At 41.3% G+C, this 21,218-nt stretch overlaps 1 protein-coding gene across 2 annotated transcripts in view; it reads right to left on the bottom strand.

Annotated features, from left to right (window-relative positions):
* CERS6 (ceramide synthase 6) overlaps window positions 1–21,218 on the bottom strand; it is a 128,094-nt gene that overhangs the window by 18,761 nt on the left and 88,115 nt on the right. For both annotated transcript variants that reach the window (XM_075093365.1, XM_075093364.1), the window contains exons 5-8: window positions 18,948–18,998; window positions 14,743–14,835; window positions 9,477–9,605; window positions 3,307–3,413 (exon numbers count right to left, since the gene is read on the bottom strand). In XM_075093365.1, coding sequence (XP_074949466.1) covers window positions 3,307–3,413; window positions 9,477–9,605; window positions 14,743–14,835; window positions 18,948–18,998 — 380 coding nt within the window. The remainder of the gene's footprint in view (window positions 1–3,306; window positions 3,414–9,476; window positions 9,606–14,742; window positions 14,836–18,947; window positions 18,999–21,218) is intronic.

Genomic DNA, 21,218 nt, shown 5'->3' with positions numbered 1-21,218 from the left:
AATTTATAATTTGCCTAGTCCTAGCAAGGGCTTCCTGCAGTGTGACACTTGGCTGCAACACTTCACAGAAATCACTTGAGACAGCGTGAACCTCCAGTTTCTGAGCTTCAGTTCCAGTTATAAACAAACAGTATTATTTAAAACACTTCAGGTCAAAAGTGTGGACTTTCCAAAACTTGACTACCGTAGTAAAGATGTAAAGGATGGGAAAATCTTGACCTTGCTGATTTTCAGACGGCTCAAGAGAAAAAGCATATCGGGCAGCTGCTTCTAGTTAAATGTGTGAGGGCTAATCAAAATCGTGCACTGCGAACAAGATTAATCTGTTCTTTGTTGACTATTCAGCAAGGCAAGCACATTGCAGTGATCTGGTAAAGTTTGTATTTGAATAACAAAAAATTTCAAGTCAGCAGTTCCTTCTTTGCCATTTCAAATAATACAGAGTGAGGTTTAAATGCTGGAGTCACAGCTAAACATGTAAGGCAGCTCACAGAATCACAGAATGGCTGAGGATGGAAAGGACCTCTGGAGGTCATCCTGTCCAACCACCCTGCTCAACCTGGATCACCTGTAGCAGGCTGCCCAGGACCATATCCATACAACTTTTGAGCATCTCCAAGGATGGAGACTCCACAACCTCTCTGGGCAACCTGTGCCAGTGCTCAGTCACCCTCACAGTGAAAAAGTGTTTCCTGATGTTCAGATGGAAACTTTTGTGTTTCAGTTCATGCTCATTGTCCCTCGTCCTGGCCCTGGGCACCACTGAAAAAAGCCTGGCTCAGTATTCTTTACACCATCCCTTCATGCATTTATATATATTGATAATATTTGTCCTGAGCTTTCTCTTCTCTATGCTAAACAGTCCCCACTGTTTAGCCTTTCCTCATGTGAGAGGTCCTCCAGTCCCTTAATCAATCTTAGTGACCTTTTGCTGGACTTTCTCCAGTAGCTTTGTGTCCCTCTGATACTGGGGAGTCCAGATGTGGACACAGTACTCCAGGAGTGGTCTCACCAGTGCTAAGGGGAAGAAGGATCACCTTCCTCAACCTACTGGCGACACCTCTCCTAATGCACCCCAGGATACCGTTAGCCTTCTTTGCTGCCAGGGCACATTGCTGACTCGTGTTCAACTTGGTGTCCACTAGGATGCCTGGTTCCTTTTATGCAAAGCTGCTTTACAGCTGGTCAGCCCCCAGCATATACTGGTGCAGGACTTTGCACTTCCTCTTGCTGAACTTCATGAGGTTCCTGTCAGCCCATTTCTCCAGCCTGTTGAGCTTCCTTCCCTCTGGAGGGCAGCACAGCCCTCTGGTGTATCAGCCACTCCTCCCAGGTTGGAACGTAAGCAAACTTGCTGAGGCTGCATTCTGCCCTGTCATCCAGATCATTGATAAAGTTGTTGAATGGAACTGGACTCAGTATTGACCCCTGGGGTACATCAACTAGACTTCACACCACTGATCACCACCCTCTGGGTCTGGCTGCTCAGCCAGTTTCAATCCACCTCACTGATTGCTCATCTAGCCCATATATTACCAACTTCTCTCTCAGGATCTTCTGGGAGGCAGTGTTGAAAGCCTTATTGAAGTCAAGGTAGACTATATCCAGTGCTCTCTCCTCATCTAGCAAGCCAGTCATTTCAGGTTGGTCAAGTATGACTTCTGCTTTACCTTCCCCTTTGTGAACCCATCCAGCCATCATCTGACTGAGCCTTCCCTGAAGCGGAGTCATGTACTGCAGTTTCCAGTGGCAGAAGTGCACTGGTAGAATTGGGTCCTCCCTCCATTTCTCAGTATAAACCAGAATGCAACAGGCAGATGAAATCCTACGAGCAGGAGTGCCATAATTTTTCCTATCTGAGATCATGCAAGTAGAAAAACTGGCTTATTTAATTTATAGAAATGCAGTGAGTGGCCAAGTTAGCTTCAAGGTAGTACTAAGGAAAGGGGAGCAAAGCTGTTTAAGAAACAAATAATTGCTCCTTGCAAAAAATAACAAGCATTTTTAAACATGCAGTTTGTGTGTCTATTAATTTACTCCTTTTGTCATGGCCCTTCACCAACTCACAGTGCAGTAGGGACCAAGCATTATCACATTATCTTTGGAGTCATTAAATGCTAAATGAGACTTCTACATTGTACTGTTAAGCAGAGCTGATGACACAGCTCCCTGAGGGCACCTTGGTCTTATCCCGTTTGCATTAACAAAACCCCAAAGAGATATCATTACAGAAGATCTGAAAGGAAACTGTGACAGAGAGGTTGATATTGGCATCTGTAAATCTTCTACATGCTTAAATAAGGAACTTGGTGGTAAACTCTCTAAATAAAACTCTGCAAAGGATAACATTTCTGGCATTTGGGTGCTTCCCAAAACCAAAACTGTCATTGTTATCTTCTTCTGCAATGACAGACACCTCTTGCTCTTGTAGGGGTACAGAGATTCAGGTTAGTTCTGTTCATATGAGAGAAAGGAAGGATCCAGAACACAAAAGAGTGAGGCCAATGCCTTCTCCCAGCCCTCCTCATATACAGGCCACAGGGTAGAGAAACTTGAATGGGTTTCTACACTGAACTACGTCAGTGTATTTCCTAACTAGCCTGCTGCCTTCTGGATGTTGAAGACCCTACCTAAAGAATCAAACACCTATGTCCTGTTTATGTACATGCACGTGTGTGTACCTAGAAGGGAGAGTATGTGCACATGCAAGCAGCTGTCTTTGTCTGGGGAGAGGTGAGATTACAGTAACACCTGTACAACTACCTTATAGATATATGTACTACACAGCTCCCCCAGGACCCCCAATTCAAAGGAGGGGTGGAAAAGGAGTAGCCTGCAGTATTGCAATCGGCATGGCAATAACATCCTTATACTAATTTCAGCAGGCCAGACTTTCCTTATCTCACTCTGCTTTAAGCTGAACATGTTCATAAAGTGTGCACTGAAAGCTAACGAGAAGATTCTAGCTTCAAACTTAGCCTCTGGTCAGTGTCTTTGGTGACTAATATTTTATTTCTCCTCTAACTTCTTGCCAACACAGGCAACCGACTGCTAACCTGAAGCTATGTGGTCTCCAACCCACTTCTACCTTAAAACCAGCAGAAACCCCATATGTTTCTTGTCTAGCACATAGTAAATGTAATGGCACTCTAGCAAATAGGCTATTCCAGTATCTGGTTATGTCTGAAACTCTCCTTGGTGCTTTGGGAAACAGAGTAACGTCAATGAATCATGTTCAATTACAACATACTTATTTTCAAGCTTGGTTGACTCTTAGCATTTGAGGAAAATGATATGCTTACTCACCATAGGGGATATATGCCAAGCCTACTGACAATGAAGACAATGGCAAATGTAAGGAACAGAAGGTCACTCAGTTTTTGACACTTGCAATAGTTTGCCATTTTGGCAGCCTGTAAAAGAAAGAAATGTCTGTTTACTTCTGTAAGGACAACTGAGTTCTCTTGTATTGTGTATAAGCTACAAGAAGAAATCAAATTTTTATGAAATTGCAACATTTTCATTGGGTCATCTCATAGTGACCTCATGACTGATCTCCACCATGCAGGTGGAAAATGTCTTCTCAGAAAAGAATCTAGACTGTGTAAAACCAGAGTACATCTCTCATTTCTTCCTTCCCCATTCAATTTCCTTTTTGAAATCCTACGATTTCAGATTCATAAAACTCTTCTAAATCTTCTACTGAACCCCATTGTGTTTATGTTGTCCTTGTCCCAACCTCTTTACCTACCTGTCTCTCACCCTTCCAGTATGTACCACTTGCATTTTCAGCATCCATCCATCTTCCACCTACCCCATGCTTTCTGACCTTCTACTGTTGCTATATATAAACTTTGTCTCAAATCTTCTATTGTGCCCCATATCGTATGTTCTCCTACAGCATCTCTTCTTCCTGTCTGACCTATACTGAACAGTTTCTACCTCTAAGATTATACAACTCCCCTTCAAGGCTTTTTCGAAGGCTCTCTTACCCTCTTCTTCCAATCTTTGCTTTCCAACTTGTTGCCCTACATCTATTTTCATATGCTTCCCTCATTTGTCTTCATGCAGTCTTCTGTCTCCTCCTCAGTGAAGGAGCCTACTAATTATTCTTCACTCAAACTGCTCATTAAAACACTGACCGTCCCTAAGTTTCTTTGCCCTCTTCTCCCTGAAGAAAACAGCATGTACAAGCAAGTCTATTTTAAGACACATATGCTGCTTCCACAGCGTTCATGTGTGTAAGCAGTTACTTGTTTTAAAACATCTGCTTCAAGGCAGCACAGTCTTACTTTATGCCTTCTGTCAAACGTATCCAGAGAGTCACTGCACAATGAAGTACATGAAGAGCCTGACTTAGTATCTGCTGTAGTCACTGAGAATGCTTTCAAAGCCCCCTCTGAGATGGTCTGTATCCAGCTCCATATTGAGAAGATGCTTACTTGTTGTGTGCTGGTTTTGGCTGGGATAGGGTTAATTTTCTTCATAGTAGCCGGTATGGGGTTGTATTTTGGATTTGTGCTGAAAACACTGTTGATAACACAAGCATGTTTTCATTATTGCTGAGCAGGGCTTACACAGAGGCAAGACCTTTTCTGCTTCTCACAGCACCCCACCAGCAAGGAGGCTGGGGGTGCACAAGGAGTTCGGAGGGGACACAGCCGGGACAGCTGACCCCAACTGACCCAAGGGATAGTCCATACCATATGACGTCATACTCAGCATATACAGCTGGGGGAAGAATGAGGAAGGAGGGGACATTCAGAGTGATGGAGTTTGTCTTCCCAAATAGCTCTTACACACGATGGAGCCCTGCTTTCCTGGAGGTGGCTGAACACCTGCTTGCCCATGGGAAGTAGTGAACGAATTCCTTGTTTTGCTTTGCTTGTGTGCGTGGCTTTTGCTTTACCCATTAAACTGTCTTTATCTCAACCCATGAGTTTTTCTCACTTCTACCCTTCTGGTTCTCTCCCCCGCCCCACCAGGGAGTAGTGCGTGAGCAGCTGTGTGGGGCTTAGTTGCTGGCTAGGGTTAAACCACGACACTTGTGCAGAGGGCAAAGAAGAGCAAAATTACTACAACGATGCACATAGAATACTATTTTGAATGCAGAATTCAAAACAGAGTTGTCTAAAATGGTGAGAGACATTCTTGCATTCTGTCTGATTTTTTTGGTACAAACACACTGAACCTGAAAGTTCTCATTGCTCATGTCAGACAATCTGGATGCCAAAACCAACCTGCACTTCTGGGTGTTAAATAACTTCTGCAATTTTTCCACTCACAATCTGAATATAAAGAATATCCTCACTAACAGAAAACAAGTTAGGAAGCTCACAACATATGAAGAAAGCCACCAGTGCTGCAAACATAACCCTTCTGAAGCAGCCTTATATTCTATAGTGGACACAAATGAGTTTCCTAGCAGTTTGTACTCAGAGTCTGGTTTAAGGAAAAGAGAATTTTGTGCCAACATGCAAAGCAAAAGAGTTACTAATACCTTGATTTTCAAATGACTGAAAGTTCAGGTAAGAATTTTGGATGTATTTCCCCGGTGGCACTCTAAAGAAGCTGGTTTCATAGTATATGGAGCTGATATTGCTATAGCAACTTGCAGTAGTATCACACCATTTCTCAAAAACAGTACAGCTGTTGGGTCATCGGTTCTCAAGTAACAAATCTACAAATGATATTGATAAGGAAGGACTACAAAAAAAGGGGAAAAGTATGTTTTGGATGGAATTGGATGGACAATACAACACAATTTTCAAAGCTTAAAAAACCCAATTAATTCTGGATACTCTTACTAGTCTGTTTAAACCCAATCATTTCACAGCACAGCTATTTGCCTTGGTCTGAAGTGTCTATTCCCTGCTCTTTTAGAAAAGTGTGTCAGGAGACAGTGGAACCTGAGAGAATGGATTCAGGTTTAGCTGTCAGCTCTGTGAGGCTCATACACCAGAAGTACACCAAATGAGCAACTACTGACATCCATGTACTGGCATCAAAATTGTCACAGGGTTCATTAATGGAAGCTGAAAAGTCTCAAGTTCCCCAAACAGGAGGGATCTTAAGTGCTGCTCAGCAGGTTAGGTTACAGTGTTTCCAATGCACAAGGTGTACTGCACTGCAATGATACCCAAGGCCCCTTAAAACAACTTAGCTGGCATTCTGAAAGTTGCCCCTCACTAGTCTAGATTTCAGCTTAAACTAAGGAAGGTTATCAGAAACAGTCAACATGGATTCACCAAGGGAAGATTATGCTTGACCAACCTGACAGCCTTCTATGATGGCGTGACTGGCTGGGTCAATGAAGGGAGAGCAGTGGATTGGTGTCTATCTTGACTTCAGCAAGGCATTCGACCATAGCATCCTCACAGGCAAGCTAAGGAAGTGTGGGCTGGATGAGTGGACAGTGAGGTGGATTGAGAACTGGCTCAAAAACAGAACTGAGAGGGTCGTGATCAACGGAGCAGAGTCTGGATGGAGGCTTGTCACTAGTGGTGTTCCCCAGGGCTCTGTGCTGGGTCCAGTCCTGTTCAACATATTCATCAATGACCCGGTCAAAGGGAGAGAGTGTATCCTCAGCAAGTTTGCTGATGATACCAAGCTGGGAGGAGTGGCTGATACACCAGAAGGCTGTGCTGCCATCCAGCGAGACCTGGACAGGCTGGAGAGCTGGACCCAGGGGAACCTCATGAAATTCAACAAGAGCAAGTGCAAGGTCCTGCACCTGGGGAGGAACAACCCCATGCACCAGTACAGGTTGGGGGCTGAACTACTGGAAAGCAGCTCTGTTGAGAGGGACCCGGGAGTGCTGGTGGACAACAAGCTGACCATGAGCCAGCACTGGGCCCTTCTGGCCAAGAGGGCCAATGGTATCCTGGGATGCATTAAAAGGAGTGTGGCCAGCAGATCGAGGGAGGTTATCCTCCCCCTCTACTCTGCCCTGGTGAGACCACATTTGGAGTACTGTGTCCCGTTTTGGGCCCCCCAGTTTCAGAAGGATGTGGAACTGCTTGAGCAAGTCCAGCGGAGAGCTACCAAGATGATCAGGGGACTGGAGCATCTCCCTTATGAGGAAAGGCTGAGAGACTTGGGTTTGTTCAGCCTGGAGAAGAGAAGACTGAGGGGGGATTTCATCAATACCTATAAATATCTAAAGGGTGGGTGTCAGGACAATGGGACTAGGCTCTTTTCAGTGGTGCCCAATGACAGGACAAGGGCCAACGGGCACAAGTTGGAACACAGGAAGTTCCACCTCAATATGAGAAAAATCTTCTTTCCTGTGAGGGTGACAGAGCAGTGGCACAGGCTGCCCAGGGAGGCTGTGGAGTCTCCTTCCCTGGAGACATTCAAAACCTGCCTGGACGCGTTCCTGTGCCCCATGCTCTAGGTGTCCCTGCTCAAGCAGGGGGCTTGGACAAGATGATCTCCAGAGGTCCCTTCCAACCCCTACCATTCTCTGATTCTGTGATTTTGTGATTCTGTAATGTAATTGCTTCCTAGGCAAGCAGATGGCTCTATGTTTGGTCTGTCCTGCCATGGCTAGTCTGCTTTGAGTATCCAAGAGAACTTTCACTCAGACTTAAGGGAACAGCTATCAGAAACAGAATATCTATATAACAGAAAATCCTGCTATGACTCTTCTGTACCTGCCAATGCCTTAAGACCTGTGGAAAAAAACTTCACCTCCAGTATTCCTACCAACATATACTACGTTTTGCAATGAGAATAGCAAAAATATGGCATTCCAGCTTTCCACTGGACATGTTTCATTACGAAATGGTAGGTGGGAAGAGTATAGTGGCCTCTGGAAATAGCTTTTCATTTTTTCAGATATTTAATATGTAAAACAGGTCAGGTGCACAACTGACCCATCATGACAAGGCATTTTACCAGCTTATTTTGCAGTTTGATAATTTTCCTCCTCCTCTGCACTGACTTCCCCTCAGTAATGTCAGCAATGTATAGGAGTCCATCTTCTCTCACACGGCACTGGGGCTGTGACCCACTGCCCTAGCAGAAGAAAGTCTGTTGAGTGAGTCGTAATGGCCCTCCTAGTAAATACTTCTCAGGAGTTGTGATTTTCTTTCTTACACTTCAGACTGGCTTTAGTATTTCCAGTCAGAACAGACTGAACAAATTGACTAGAAAGACCACTAAATGATGTGTCTCATGGAGAAGTGTATTTCCTGAATATTTGCAAATCACATGAGAATACCAGCGATTTCTCTTTGTCTTAGCCAGTGAATGATCAGAGGAATTGAGAAAAAAAATATGTATCCCCCTGTGTTCAAGGTAAAGTTTTAGATAGCCTATTACAGCTGCTCTCCAGTGGTTCTACAGTTCCACAGGCACTGGTCTGATCTGAATGAATACTGTCAAGTACATCTGTCTGGTGGTGAAAAAAGAGGAATGAAGAGAGTTTGGGTGAACCCACAGTTAGCAGAATCAATTTACACACATTGCTAAAACAGAAAGATAAACTTGTAAAGATGTAATTATTTCTAACAGGAGAAATCCAGATTCTCTGTTGCTTTCTATCTCAGGCAGTCATGTGCCTTCTGGATTAAAAAAAGATTAAAGAATAAAACCGGATTTACACACTATTGAACCAGAATGGCAGGATTTTGATTCTGCAGTAGGTGACTCACACAGTGAGACCATATTCTTGCATAACATGAGCCCTGCAACTACTTTAGTGAAAAATAATTTCAGACAAAATAGTTGTTAACTTTGGTTTGATCCCAATGGAGAGTTCACAGACAGCCTGAGCCCAGCATCACCCAGCGCTGTCTAAAAACTGATGAAGATACAGGACAACAACATAAATTGCCACTACGGAAGTCACAAACCATCTTGACTAAAAGAATTTCAATCATCTCCTCTTCTCCAAAGCCAACTGTTTAATACTGGCATTTGGATGCAGAGGCACGGGAACCTGGAAAATCCTGGGGACCAGAGGTCAGCTCATTGCCCGCACACAGAACAGCCACTAAATTGTCCGGTGCCCTCTGCCCAGCAAAGCACAGCAGAATCAAACCATGACACCTTGATTCTTCCAGAGACAGGGTTCTTGCCCCACACATCACTTCACAGGGGTCAAGAATCAGGAAGTTCTATTCCACACAGTCATCACTTTCCAGATTTTGCAAGTTTGAGCTTTTGACTTTACCATGTTGTATTTAAAATCTGTGAGTAACCCTGCCTGGCATGCAATGCATTACCAGTCAGTTTCTGCTCTGTACAAGCAACTCATCAAGGGATAAAGCAGTCACAAACATGTACTGCTACAAGTGTAATATATTTCAGCAAGGAAATACACTATATTAATCACCATTACCATCTTGAACTGGCCTCTTTGCTTAAGAAATGCTTGTTCTGAATAGCAAATAGATTCCACCTATTGACATGCTAGCTCTCAGGATAGTGAATACCATGTACAGACAGTGATGATATACATATTATCTCACCTCTAGGACAACATCAGCCGCATCATGGAGACACAAGGTCAAGGTTCCCACTCGTGTCAAATTGGTTACATATGAGAAGGTTATCAGGGTGACTGTTACAATGTGATGTGTAAACATGATGCCAAAATCCTAGAGCAGCAAGAAGCAGAGGAAAAAAAAAAAAAACAAAAACAAACAAAAACCAATGAACCAAACAGTGAGATTCAGTACTTGTATACAAAAATGGATGGATGTTTTTTATACCCAGCATTATGGTTATATTACATAAAGAACCTGCTACATAAGTGCATTAGATACCCTGCTAAATATTTCCCTTAGACTGAATAAAATAATAATTGTACAATAATAAAATGCAAAAAGATTATTGAAAGCTAGGCATTATCTACATTTCTCAGTTCAGAGTAATTTAACCTAACATTTGTGGCTGAAGTTACTTTGAAAAAGCATATGTACGTACAAATCAAGTTACACCACATTTCTTATACACCAAGCAACATATAATATGCAAAATAATGCACCGTTCTCAAGAGTTCAAATAGCTACAAAGGAATGGAAAACACATTTCCACCGCATTAGGAGTTATCAACAGTCACCTGCCAAGCACAACTGATAGCTTTAACAGAGCTGAGAATCCCAGTTCCAGTTTTTTATTTTTTTGTTTTTAATGAAGCTGCTTTGTCTTCCTACTGTAACAGGGTTAGAAAAGTCTTCAAATGAGCTGGTGCAGCTCCGACTACTCAGATCTAATCTGCTGCCTCCCAAAGGATGCAGGTTAGCTGGTCTCCAGATCAGTAACTCTGAGTTATTTGGCCAGCAAGTAACTGTTACTACTGAAAAATACCAGGAGCAGTGAAGCTCCTGTAACACCACATTCCCAGATGCATGCCAAGGGGCAGGCAAGGCAGAGAGAATGACCCATCTGCCTGGCCTCGACTCCCAGACTGATTACTTAGAGAACAGGACCCAGCAGAGGTGAGACTCTGCAAGGCACCAAGTCAGTCAAAAAGAAGCCTTGCTGGAGTTTGCTGAACTACCCACACAGCTTTGGGAAAGTGATATCAAAACCCTGAAAAGAAGATCACAGGCGTGATTTGACTGGGGAATTTCTCCATGCCCCAGGTGCAAAGTTACTACCACAGCTCTCAGCAGATCTACTGGCTCTTATGCAGGGCTGTCTGAAGGGAGAGATCCAGGCAGTCAGAAACAGCGGCTCCTCCAGGCAGCCTGCTGGCCAAGCATCTTGGGAGGTGGCATTTGGCGCTCTGGCAGCTTTCACGGCCCGTCCTGCTGAGCTGTGGTAGCCTTCAGCTAAGCATCCCACAGCAGAGAAACTGAAAATGAGGCCCTGTGGTCTTTACAGAGGCAGCACCTCATCTGCAAAGGGACTGAAGGTACATGTGTTGGGCAGGAGGGCCCTACAGAAAGCGCTGGTGAGCTCCCACTAACACAGGGTCAACTCCAGAAAAGCAGCAGCTACAGCTGACAACCACTCTGTCACTGAGTATTGCTCAGTGTCACTGTACCTCTCTTCGGGAATACAGCAGGCATGTAGGAGGCACCACTGCTTTCAAATGTGTGCAGTGCCACTGCCTCTCAGTTCCAGCACTTGGCTTCACTGCAGTGAACACCTGGAGTCCATGGAAAACCTGCAACTTGAACAGTCTCACTAACTGTATAGGGACAGGACCTCCTCCCAGCCTATCAGTTTACATTTAATGCTGTCAGGTACTACAAGGTCCTATTTCTACACATAGTCATAAATGTGCATTGCCAGTATCTCCAACACTGGGGGTGGGGTGGGGAGAGGAAAAGGAAAAAAAAAAAAAGACTAAAAGCAGAGAACCATATCCTAGTTTGGTATACATCCAATATTTCTCAGCCAGGTTATTTGGTCCCCAGCAGTGTGGAGCACAACCAAATACATTCAGCAGTCATCTCAAGCCATTGCTTTAAATCAATTTTCTTAAAGCAGACTGAACAAAAAGAGAATTAAAGGCTGTTTCCCTTTCTAAGACTCTTAAAGGAAAGCGGGGGTATGGCATCTTAGCCATTTCCGTAACTAGAAACCCATACGTGGGGACCATTTCACCATACCATAATCAAAACAGCAAAGCACCCACCTTATTCCCTGGGATTAGAAGTAAGCTACTAGCATTGCCATATGGCCATACTGCAGCCTAGCTCTTTACATGCTTCAGCTGCAAATGTTATGGCACTGTTCTTCATTTTCCTTCTAACTGCAATTATGTTAGCACATAGGCAGTCCAAACGGGTGAAGAAGCCAAGTAGAAAATTCTCGTCCTTTTTTATAGCTGACATATTCAGCTCTGCAAATTCAGGTTCTGCAAATATGAGATTTCTAGTCCCTCTTGGGAACTCTTCAAGGCATTCCTGACAACATCGATTATTCCTAAGCAGCCCTTATGCTCTTGGGCAGCAGTCTTCTGCATTTCTGCACGAATCTACTTACAGAAATGCTGTCCAGGGAACTCCTTCTCTGATGATGTTTCTCAAAAGAGACAGTTATCTGACTGCCAGCTCTGAAACAGAGATGCTGGACTAACCCACGGAAAATTGTTAGAAAAAAGTAGCAGTGATATCAATAAGACTACTTTTGTTATCCTGGTCCTTTCTTTCCTGTTTATGACATTTCTTTACATCAGTAATTAATACTATGCTTTGAAGATGCTACCTGTTAGATTTTAATTATACATAAGGGTAATGAATACACAGAAGCTAATAGTACAAGCCCCCATAATGTCAAGTGGTACTTGGGTTCCCAGCTTACTCAAGCACTTTCACCCATACATGGCAGAAGAGCAGCTGTACCCGAACATTTTTTCCCTTTTTAAAAATATATTTCAAACTGTATGCATGTTTGTGCAAGATGCATTTATTTACAGCAGATTTGCAGCCTCCAGTTTTAAGTGCTGAAAGATATCATGTGCCTGTGTCATGAAAATATGTGGCTAAGAATAGGAGAAAGAACTTGCTCCTGATACCATCAGCAGGAAGAACACAGGGCAGACAATGGAGAAACCCCACGGGTCTCAACCTGTAGACAAGGCCTCTGGAATCAAGGCTTCTGCTACCCACGTTTGTTTAACATGACACACTCACTGACTAAACTGCCAAATGGCTATGGAGCATTAGTGCCACTGAAGGGCAAAACATCACCTTCATTAGTCACTCCAGCTTCTGGAAATGGGCTCCAACAAGTAAGGGGAGTATCACCAGCTAAAGGTTTCAACCATTACCATTATAATAAAGGTCTGCAAAATGTACACAATCTAAATTCTTTTCATCTGAAACAAAAGAAATCAGCTCTATGCCTCTGTTTTTACTGAGTTTGAAGAGAGAGATCCAGGGTCCAGGTTCAGTGAAATATAGCATAAATTTTCTAGAATCAAAATGGAATATTCAAAAAGATCAACAGCTACAGATTATTTTATGTTGGGAATGAATGAACTGCCATTTTTCACAAAAAAGTACTCTAGGAACTGCTAAATGCTTGGAACTAAAAGGTGTGAATACACAGTAAGGTCTCCTAGATTTTCTACAGATCTGTTAAAAAACTGAGTAGAAATTTTATACATTCCCTTAAATACACCGGTCAAATGTTTTTCTATCAAACAACACCTCAGGTATCCAGAAAGCATGTAAATAAGCTTCACTGCTTTTAAAAGTCAGCAGGGGCTCGTGAGAGTAACAAAGCTAATCTGATTTTTTTTTTTCTCCAAGTTTTACACAAGAGGAGTATGGGAAGCTGGACAGAGATGATAAAAAGCCAAATCATGCTCAGTTGCAGTCTTTGAAAATGAAAACTCTTAAGGGTAGAACATCATTAGAGCAACATAGTAGATATTTATGAAGCAAACAACATGCCATTATAAAACCGTAGAAGTTTATCTACTCAGTTCGCTGCCTTAATGCCAATAGTAGGCATGTGCAACAGCCTAAATAGTTTGGTCACACCTCTTCAGCCAGGCATAGATAATCTGGTGGAATTTGTAACACCTAAATAAAGATAAACAGGTATTTGAAAGTAACCAAAGCGATTGGAAGCAATTTTAAAGTCATGAATTTGCTAATAGAGAAGAATAAAACAGAGATGGAAAACAGCAAGTACATTTCTCTTGAGCTACAGCGAGTAAAAGACCAGTGCTGGAGTGAGCCCAGTGCTTTCAGAGAAGACCTCCTGCATTTCACCTTGAGAGAAACGTGGCTACATAAAAGCGATTGGCTGCCAGGGCACTTTTGATCATACCAGACTATGACACAGCCACTGCTGAATTTAAAGTATCTAAAATGATAACCAAGACTTACATAAAAGTATTCCTCTCACTGTAACATGAAAACATCAATGAGATGAGACATCAATCAGGCTGAGAACTGTTAATCCGCTCTGTATAAGCTGTCATCAAGTATTTCTCCATTAGTATAGCCTACAATCATTTAATTAAATGGCAGTAGAAGGAGGCACATAAAAATATTACAAAATCCTTCCAAACGTTTTAAACAAAAAATTTTGCAATGCTAAAATACCTCGCAAGAATAGCTCAATGGACTGTTATTACAGAACGACTGCCATGCTGCCTGTTCTGCTATGGACTAGCACTCTCCCTGGAGCAGAGAACTTGGATGAAGGAATATAGAACAGGTTGCTACTTCTACTGGAAAAATGTTTTTATCTGGCAGAGTTTTATTTTCTTGATTAATAGCCCCTTTAATAGCAATGCTCGGCTACTTGAAATTTCATAACTGTAAAGGTAAGATTAAATGTAACATCACTTTTAAAGATTAAATGTATCCATGTTTTTACCATCCCTTTGTAGAATAAATTGAAAGTCCTCATAGCCCTTACCAAAGTGATACTGTGAATTTATGAGGCAGCCTTGCTGTCATTGATATTTCATCACTTAACTCTTAGAAGAAACAGTACATCTACTAGCTACTATGTGTTCAATTCCATTCAAGTCACAGCAGAAGGTGACAGCAGAAGGTTTTTTTGGCTGATGCTATTTCCCCTTGAATATTTGATTACTCCAGGCTCCTCTTCCCTTGTACAGAAAAAACCCACATCATAGGAACAAGGAACAGAGTAAGACAAGCACTTCAACACCATTTTCTCAGTGAAGAATACCTGCAAGAGGTGGTGAATAGAAAGAATTCTATTTCCAGTTTACTGCACAGGTAATACAGGTATTCCTCAAGTCAAGAAAGATATGTGCTTAAAGCTTTCAATGTTTAGTCTCATTGTTCTTACCTTTCTTTTGATGTCAATGAATTGAGAAAACATTAAGGACCAGTAGAATGACAATTCAACTATGTAGTAATAATGAAGGTCAGGCATCAGTGGCTGAAAGATGGAGATGAGAAAAGGTTAATAGAGTGTAACTGACAGTACAGGCAGCTGAGGTCTATAGGAGACATGTTTAATCACAGGGGGATTACTGAATTATACATAAACATCCTATGTAAGAAAAATGATGATGGTTGCCTCTTTCAAATGTTGATGGCTCCAGAAAAATAAAGCTGCCCAACCTATCCTCCCCTTATGTTTTAATCTTGACAGTATTGTAATATTGTAACACCAAAAAACTATTATGTTGTCCATTTAGAACCTAGGACAAACTGAGTTTTGAGTACTCCTAAGTCTGTTTTGAAAGATCACTTGAAACATCTTGCTGTACATCACTAATGTGGGTTTAAAGCACAGCAAAAGAAACAGTGCTAGAGCAGATTAGAGAAAAGTAATGCCAGTATACAATCTCATCTGCTCATGATGAAAATGTTGTGAGCTTTAAATGGGGCTCTTTCTAATATAAAAGCATACTTTTAAAGAACTTAACCATCTTCTGGGAACATGTTAAAATTTGGAAAGAATAAAATAAAATAAATTTATCCAGGCATCTTGTGATATACCAACAGGGTAACACAGATGTTTAAAAGTAAAAGAAATAAAAATTACAGGACACAGGAAATTATGCACAACTAAAACCAACTTGGGTTAACTTCAAAGAAGGTAACCGGTGGCACGCATAGGCTGTTTAGCCCCCAGCCTAAGAAGCCAGTCCTAGGAGCTACTCTAATTTCCATGCGATTGTGCCTCCCTGCTAGTCATGTCTTCCATCGCAGTGATAAAGAGGGGCACTGGTACAGGAGAAGCTCCTGAGGGATTAGATGAACCATCTCTAGAGCTGTTTGCATTGGCATGACCATGCACCCAGGCAGGGCATGAGCTATTTCCACTGCCAAGAGGCATTTCAGCTGCCTCTTATTCCCATGCCCTTTTGCAGACCAGTTCTTTGCAGCAGAGAAACAGTCCTTAGGTGCCCACTGAATACTCTATGTGGGTTATTTAAATATAGACATATGCTTATGCTTTATGAAAAACGTGTACACTCAAAATCAATCTGTTAAAGCCATTTCTTGGGCCAATATAATCCTTTTCTGATTTAGTGAGACTGCCAGTAAGCTTTTAATTGGGTGTAATTAAAAAAAGGGAAGAGAACATGAGCGAGCAATGAACTGCAACTATTATACTCACTGGGGAAAATGCCTAGTAAAACAATTAAGATTGTAATCTGCTTTATTAACAATGGCATTACTATTTCTAAACATCTATATAATAATAACAACGAAGGGGGATTCTAAATATATCATGGCGTTCCTCCATGAAAGGATCAATAGTGTGTGTTTAACTTAGTTTAAATGTTAGGTTTCAGTTCTCCATAGACTTAACTTCAATAGGACTATACTGTGCTTACAGTAGAGTTGCCACCATTTGACTGTATCTATAGTAAGTCCAGCTGGGTTTCTGCAACGCTGTGTTGAGTAACTTACGAAGGATTTGTAGCAAACAAGGGATTAGAAATTTTATCTAGTTCTGAAAAAAACCCCACAAACCAAATTGAAAACCCAGTACTTAATCCTGATTAGCACCCAGTAGACATTTTATCTCTGAGACAATGATTTTGATTATGACTTTTATTCAGTGATTTCCTTTCTGTTGGACCCTCTCTGCTAGTAGCCTGATTTTAGATGTAGTAAGTTTAGTTGTCACCCTCTGAAAGTTGTAACTAACTTTCTGAATGACCTCGTTTTTCTCATAAGTCTGGTAAATATGTTAAGATGCATGGTCTTATGCCATAAGTAAATCTCTTCTTGCATGTAATAACACAAAAATAGCAGAAAACGGGAATGAAAGGCACCAGTGACTGCAGCCATATCAATTCCGACAAATGATTGTTCCTAAAATCTCTGAGGGATGAAGATTCAATACTTCCCCCATCCAATTTGTGCTGCTGCTTCCTGATGTTATCCAGTTCACCCTTCAGTCCTTGGGTGGCATTTAAGGCATTATTTCTTCTAAGGCTAAATGACCAAATTCCTTCAACCTTTCTCAGATTAAGATTTCTGGTCATTCCTGCTGAACTATCTCCGCTGAACTATTCCCAACAAGTACACAACCTTCAAGAACAGTAACACCCAAACATAAACACAGTTCTCTTGTTCAGCCTGTCCAGGGCTGTTCACTGTCACAGGGAATTCATGTGTCTTTCATACTTTCCGGTCTGGCAGTGAAGGCTTTTTCTTCCCCATCCCTGCCTTTTAGAAAAAAAATAAGGGGAAAAAAAAAAAGAATAAGCTACATGCCCTAAACAGGTTGGACTCCTTAAATTGCAAACTCTTTGCTTGAGCTTTTGGAATTCAATGTCAAGTATATTTGGATAGCAGCTAGTTTAATGTCTCAGTGATTACTACTGAGTCTGCAGGATGCTGAATTAAACAAACAAACAAACAAGCAAACAAACAAACAAACAAAAAAACCACAAAAAACAAACCAAGAAACATTTTAAAGAAGCTCAGGTTTAGAATCAGGATTCAGACTAATTAAAAAAACTAGCAAAAGTTATCCTCAAAGGTTATGAAAAATTTTGAAGACTGTCTTACTAGGTCACGTTTGAAACATTTGTTACCTCTGATTTATAACAAAAGGAAAAATAATACTTCACACCTTCAATCCCTTGTTGCCTCCTGTTGCACAAAGGGTTTCCTTAAGGAAACAGGTGGCTCTTAGCTTTCCCAAAAGGGTTTCCAAAGTCCATTCCTAGCCAATATACATGATGATAATTTTTCCTTGAAAGGGCTACCTTACTGTTATTATTAATAATCCTCACAACATCCACGTTGAAAGTTACTTCTATCAGACCAGGAGGCAAAATGAGGCAGTGGTACAGCCAAGGCAGAGTTCAGGAGTTACCTTTTCTGAACAATACATTGAATCCTTTAGAGCAGGTTGACTGCTCTGTTTAAATACATCCTACCCTTCAACAACTATGTGCAGTAGCACAAACTAATAGAAAGCACAGGAGAGGTTTCTCAAAGCTCTTTGGGTAAGCAAACTTTGGAAGCCACTGTTCAACCAGATAACAATAGATAAAATTTCTACCCTTTCCCTTTCACTTGTCCTGCTCTTTCTTCCCCTGGCAGAGATCAGTTTCCAGAGTTTTAAGGCTACAGTTAATCCTGGTGTTACTGCAGCACCTGCATGTCATTGAAGCAACTGTGCTGCTGTAAAAGATGGCTAGAACTTGGACCTAGATTATAATTAAATATCCCTGGAACTAGTTAAAACCTTAGCAGTGCAGTAGGAAATAAATATACTGTTATTATTCTTTTGAAGATTGTTCAAGGAAACCAAATTTCAAGCTTGAGCAAAATTTTTGAGGACTGAAAGAGGGAATGAGTGCAGAGGGACACAACCTGAAAGGGCATTTTTACTTTAACGGTGACATTCTTCTCCTTAGTAAAGGAGATAAACCACTTAAGTCTTTTCTTTGAAGTTAAGCTGTATATTCTGACCTAGAATGGAGAAAAAGGCTGATGCTTTTTGAATCCATGAAAATACAGACACTGCTGAAATTAAAGATTTGAAACCATTCTCAATTCTCTCATTAATTTTACCTTCTTTTATTGTAAGCTTCCATGAGGCCAGGACTGGATATCCTCTATTTAAGTACCTAAAGAAGATATCTACCTTCTCTTTTTAGTCTCCTCTTTGATCACACCAACTGCCAGGGATTAACTCTCACCCTGTATGCAGTATAAAAACTATGAGAACTATAGTGGCTTTTCCCAACCCACTAAATCTGAGGCTTTGCTAAAACTTCCAGTATCCTCAGAACTTTGTAAAAAATGACCATTCTACCAGCGTTGCAGATGTCTGCTTTCAAAGTTATATTTCCCAGATCTGTTTTCAGGTCCTGCGCTTCGTTTGAAAACAGGTGTGGCAGCTACATTCATCTTTCCCATCTTGAACTCAAGCAAGAAGGGGAGCATCTAGCAATGTTCTGAAATGCTGAGTAGCCTGTTCACACTAATATATTGATGCAAAGCTCCCCCATAATAAAAACAGAGCTCTGCAGAGGTGTTATGTTTGGTTTTAGGCAGCACTGTAACTTTTACCTGATATGGATACCCATTCCAGCACTGTCTGGTATTCCAGAGCCAGGGTGTCTGAGAGAGAAAGGAAAAAAAAAAGTCTGTACACACCATTTTGGGCAAAGTAAGTGTATATGGTTAATACAACTGAAGGACAAAAGTACAGGAATGGCTTAAAACTTGCAATTTTTGATGGAGGCTATGAAAACTGAATACAAGGAAGTTCTTCAAAGTTTCACAGCATGAATTACAGCAACCTGCCTGTTCACAGAGATATTTGGTTGGTGCACCATGACCTTATACAAATAGCTTTTGCAGGAGTGCAGGCTGAACATAATCAGCTTGTGCTCAGGTGGTCAGAACTTACATTACCTTCTCAACAGCACGTGAAATCTTGGCCCTAGGTTGCTCAAATATTTTAAAGAATGTCCCTTGTATGGGCTGTTACATATAAGCAACCTTCCATACAGGATCCCTCTTTCATCCCAGCCACATCAGCTCAAGATAGAAAATCATACCTTTAGCTTTCCTGGCTGAAGACATGACCGTCCAGAGATGACAGGTCTTGCTATCACACAGAAAATACCCTGATATCTTAGGGCAAGCAACATGAAAGGTGCCAGAGCAATTTTATTGTAGCATGCATGTACATACTCTTGCATTGCAATACCACAAGAGAGCCTTTTAAATCTTTTCTTGTAAGCAGGTTGTTTCTTTCAGAGTTCTTTAGTTTTTACCATCTTTTCTGTGCAACTAAATGGACTTCAGACGGAAAATACCACATGGGCATTTCTTCTACCCAACATACTCAACCTTTAAGTATTTCCAGATTGAGTAATAAGAACATTATTAAATCAACAGCTACTGAGCAGCCACACTTCCCTTTTTGTGAATGAGCAGGAACAACTCCTTTCAGATATGCGCATCTTGCAAAGCACAGCTGCATCTCAGGTTCAGGCAGCATCTTTGAGAACTTTTAGAGGACTTTGAGAAGCACAGGTCTACAGTACAAGGACTCACTCACTGAGTGTCTCACTAGAAACATGAAAGAAAACTGTAGATTCAAGATTTTTGTGCAACTCCTTTACATAACCTTAACCACTCTACATCCAAGTATAAAGTGGGCAGAACACTATTAGTAGGTCTCCTGGATTAAGGCACGCGTACCCTTACAGCATTAAGTGCTTCTACTAGATTACATTTTTTCAAATAAACCCTCTTTGCATGAGACAGAATTTTCTTGTTTTCACCATCAGGTGGAGCAGTTCAGCTCAGGCAAAGCATAACAACAAACTCATCCATAATACAATGGGTGAGTGTCAAACCAAATAAAACAAACACTAAGCAGAATGTTAAAGCCCCGGGCAGAGAACCAGGCTAGTAGAGTCTTTATAAAGTAGGAAGGATTTGCACCGTATCAAAAGACAGGATAAATGGTAGTCAGAATTATAGCCCAATTCCCAACTGATATTTAAGTTCTAATTGTGATTTGTCTTACAGAAGGTTCTTATGGCCTTTATTGGTTAACAGTGATGTAATATGATTACTAAAGGCTCTTCCTAGTTTTTTGAATGTGTCATTTACATGGCAAATAAGATAAAATAAAACTTGCACATTCATACCTCCAATGCTCCTGAAATGGAAAGGAATAATTCTTATAGTAACTGAGCCGTATACCAACATTTGAAGTAACAGAACTCCTAGAGTTTTTGATATGCCTCCCACAGGGATGCTGTAAGAATGATTAAAGTCCATCCAAACTTCTTCTCTCTATTAGGAATAATTATTTCATGCAAGTAATTTATTTGTTCAAACATCTCTACAGTAGTTACTGTGCTAAGTGAGTCCTCTTCATTTCACGCAACAGAAAAGGTCTTTGGAAAGAGCCACAGCCCCTCTGCAAGTGTTACTAATATATAGATTCTAAAATATTTTTGTCTGACAGCTATCTAAATTAGAACCATCCAAATATTGTAGGATAATACATAGTTTTAGCCAGGTTTGAGAAGCTGCAACTGTCTTTCATATGAGATTCAACAAGAGATGAGAGATGCTCCCTACTCAATTATTTTGCTACTTAGATTACAGGTGCTAGCAAAAAATGTACTTTTTCCTCTTTCAAATATTATGACATCTTAAGGCTTCTTCAGAGAGATGCCTGCTGTAGGAGCTGTAGATACAAAGGTTTTTGTGAAATTAATATGCTGAACGCTGAATAAAATCGGCCTCACTGGAGGAACCCATAACCACAAAGCCTGAAAGGATACCACAAACTGACAAACAATATAATACATG

The sequence above is a fragment of the Phalacrocorax aristotelis genome, chromosome 5, assembly GCF_949628215.1.
Source record: "Phalacrocorax aristotelis chromosome 5, bGulAri2.1, whole genome shotgun sequence".
Classification (NCBI taxonomy): Eukaryota; Metazoa; Chordata; class Aves; order Suliformes; family Phalacrocoracidae; genus Phalacrocorax; species Phalacrocorax aristotelis.
Note: the sequence above shows the minus strand (reverse complement) of the source record. Positions and strands in the feature narration are given on the sequence as shown.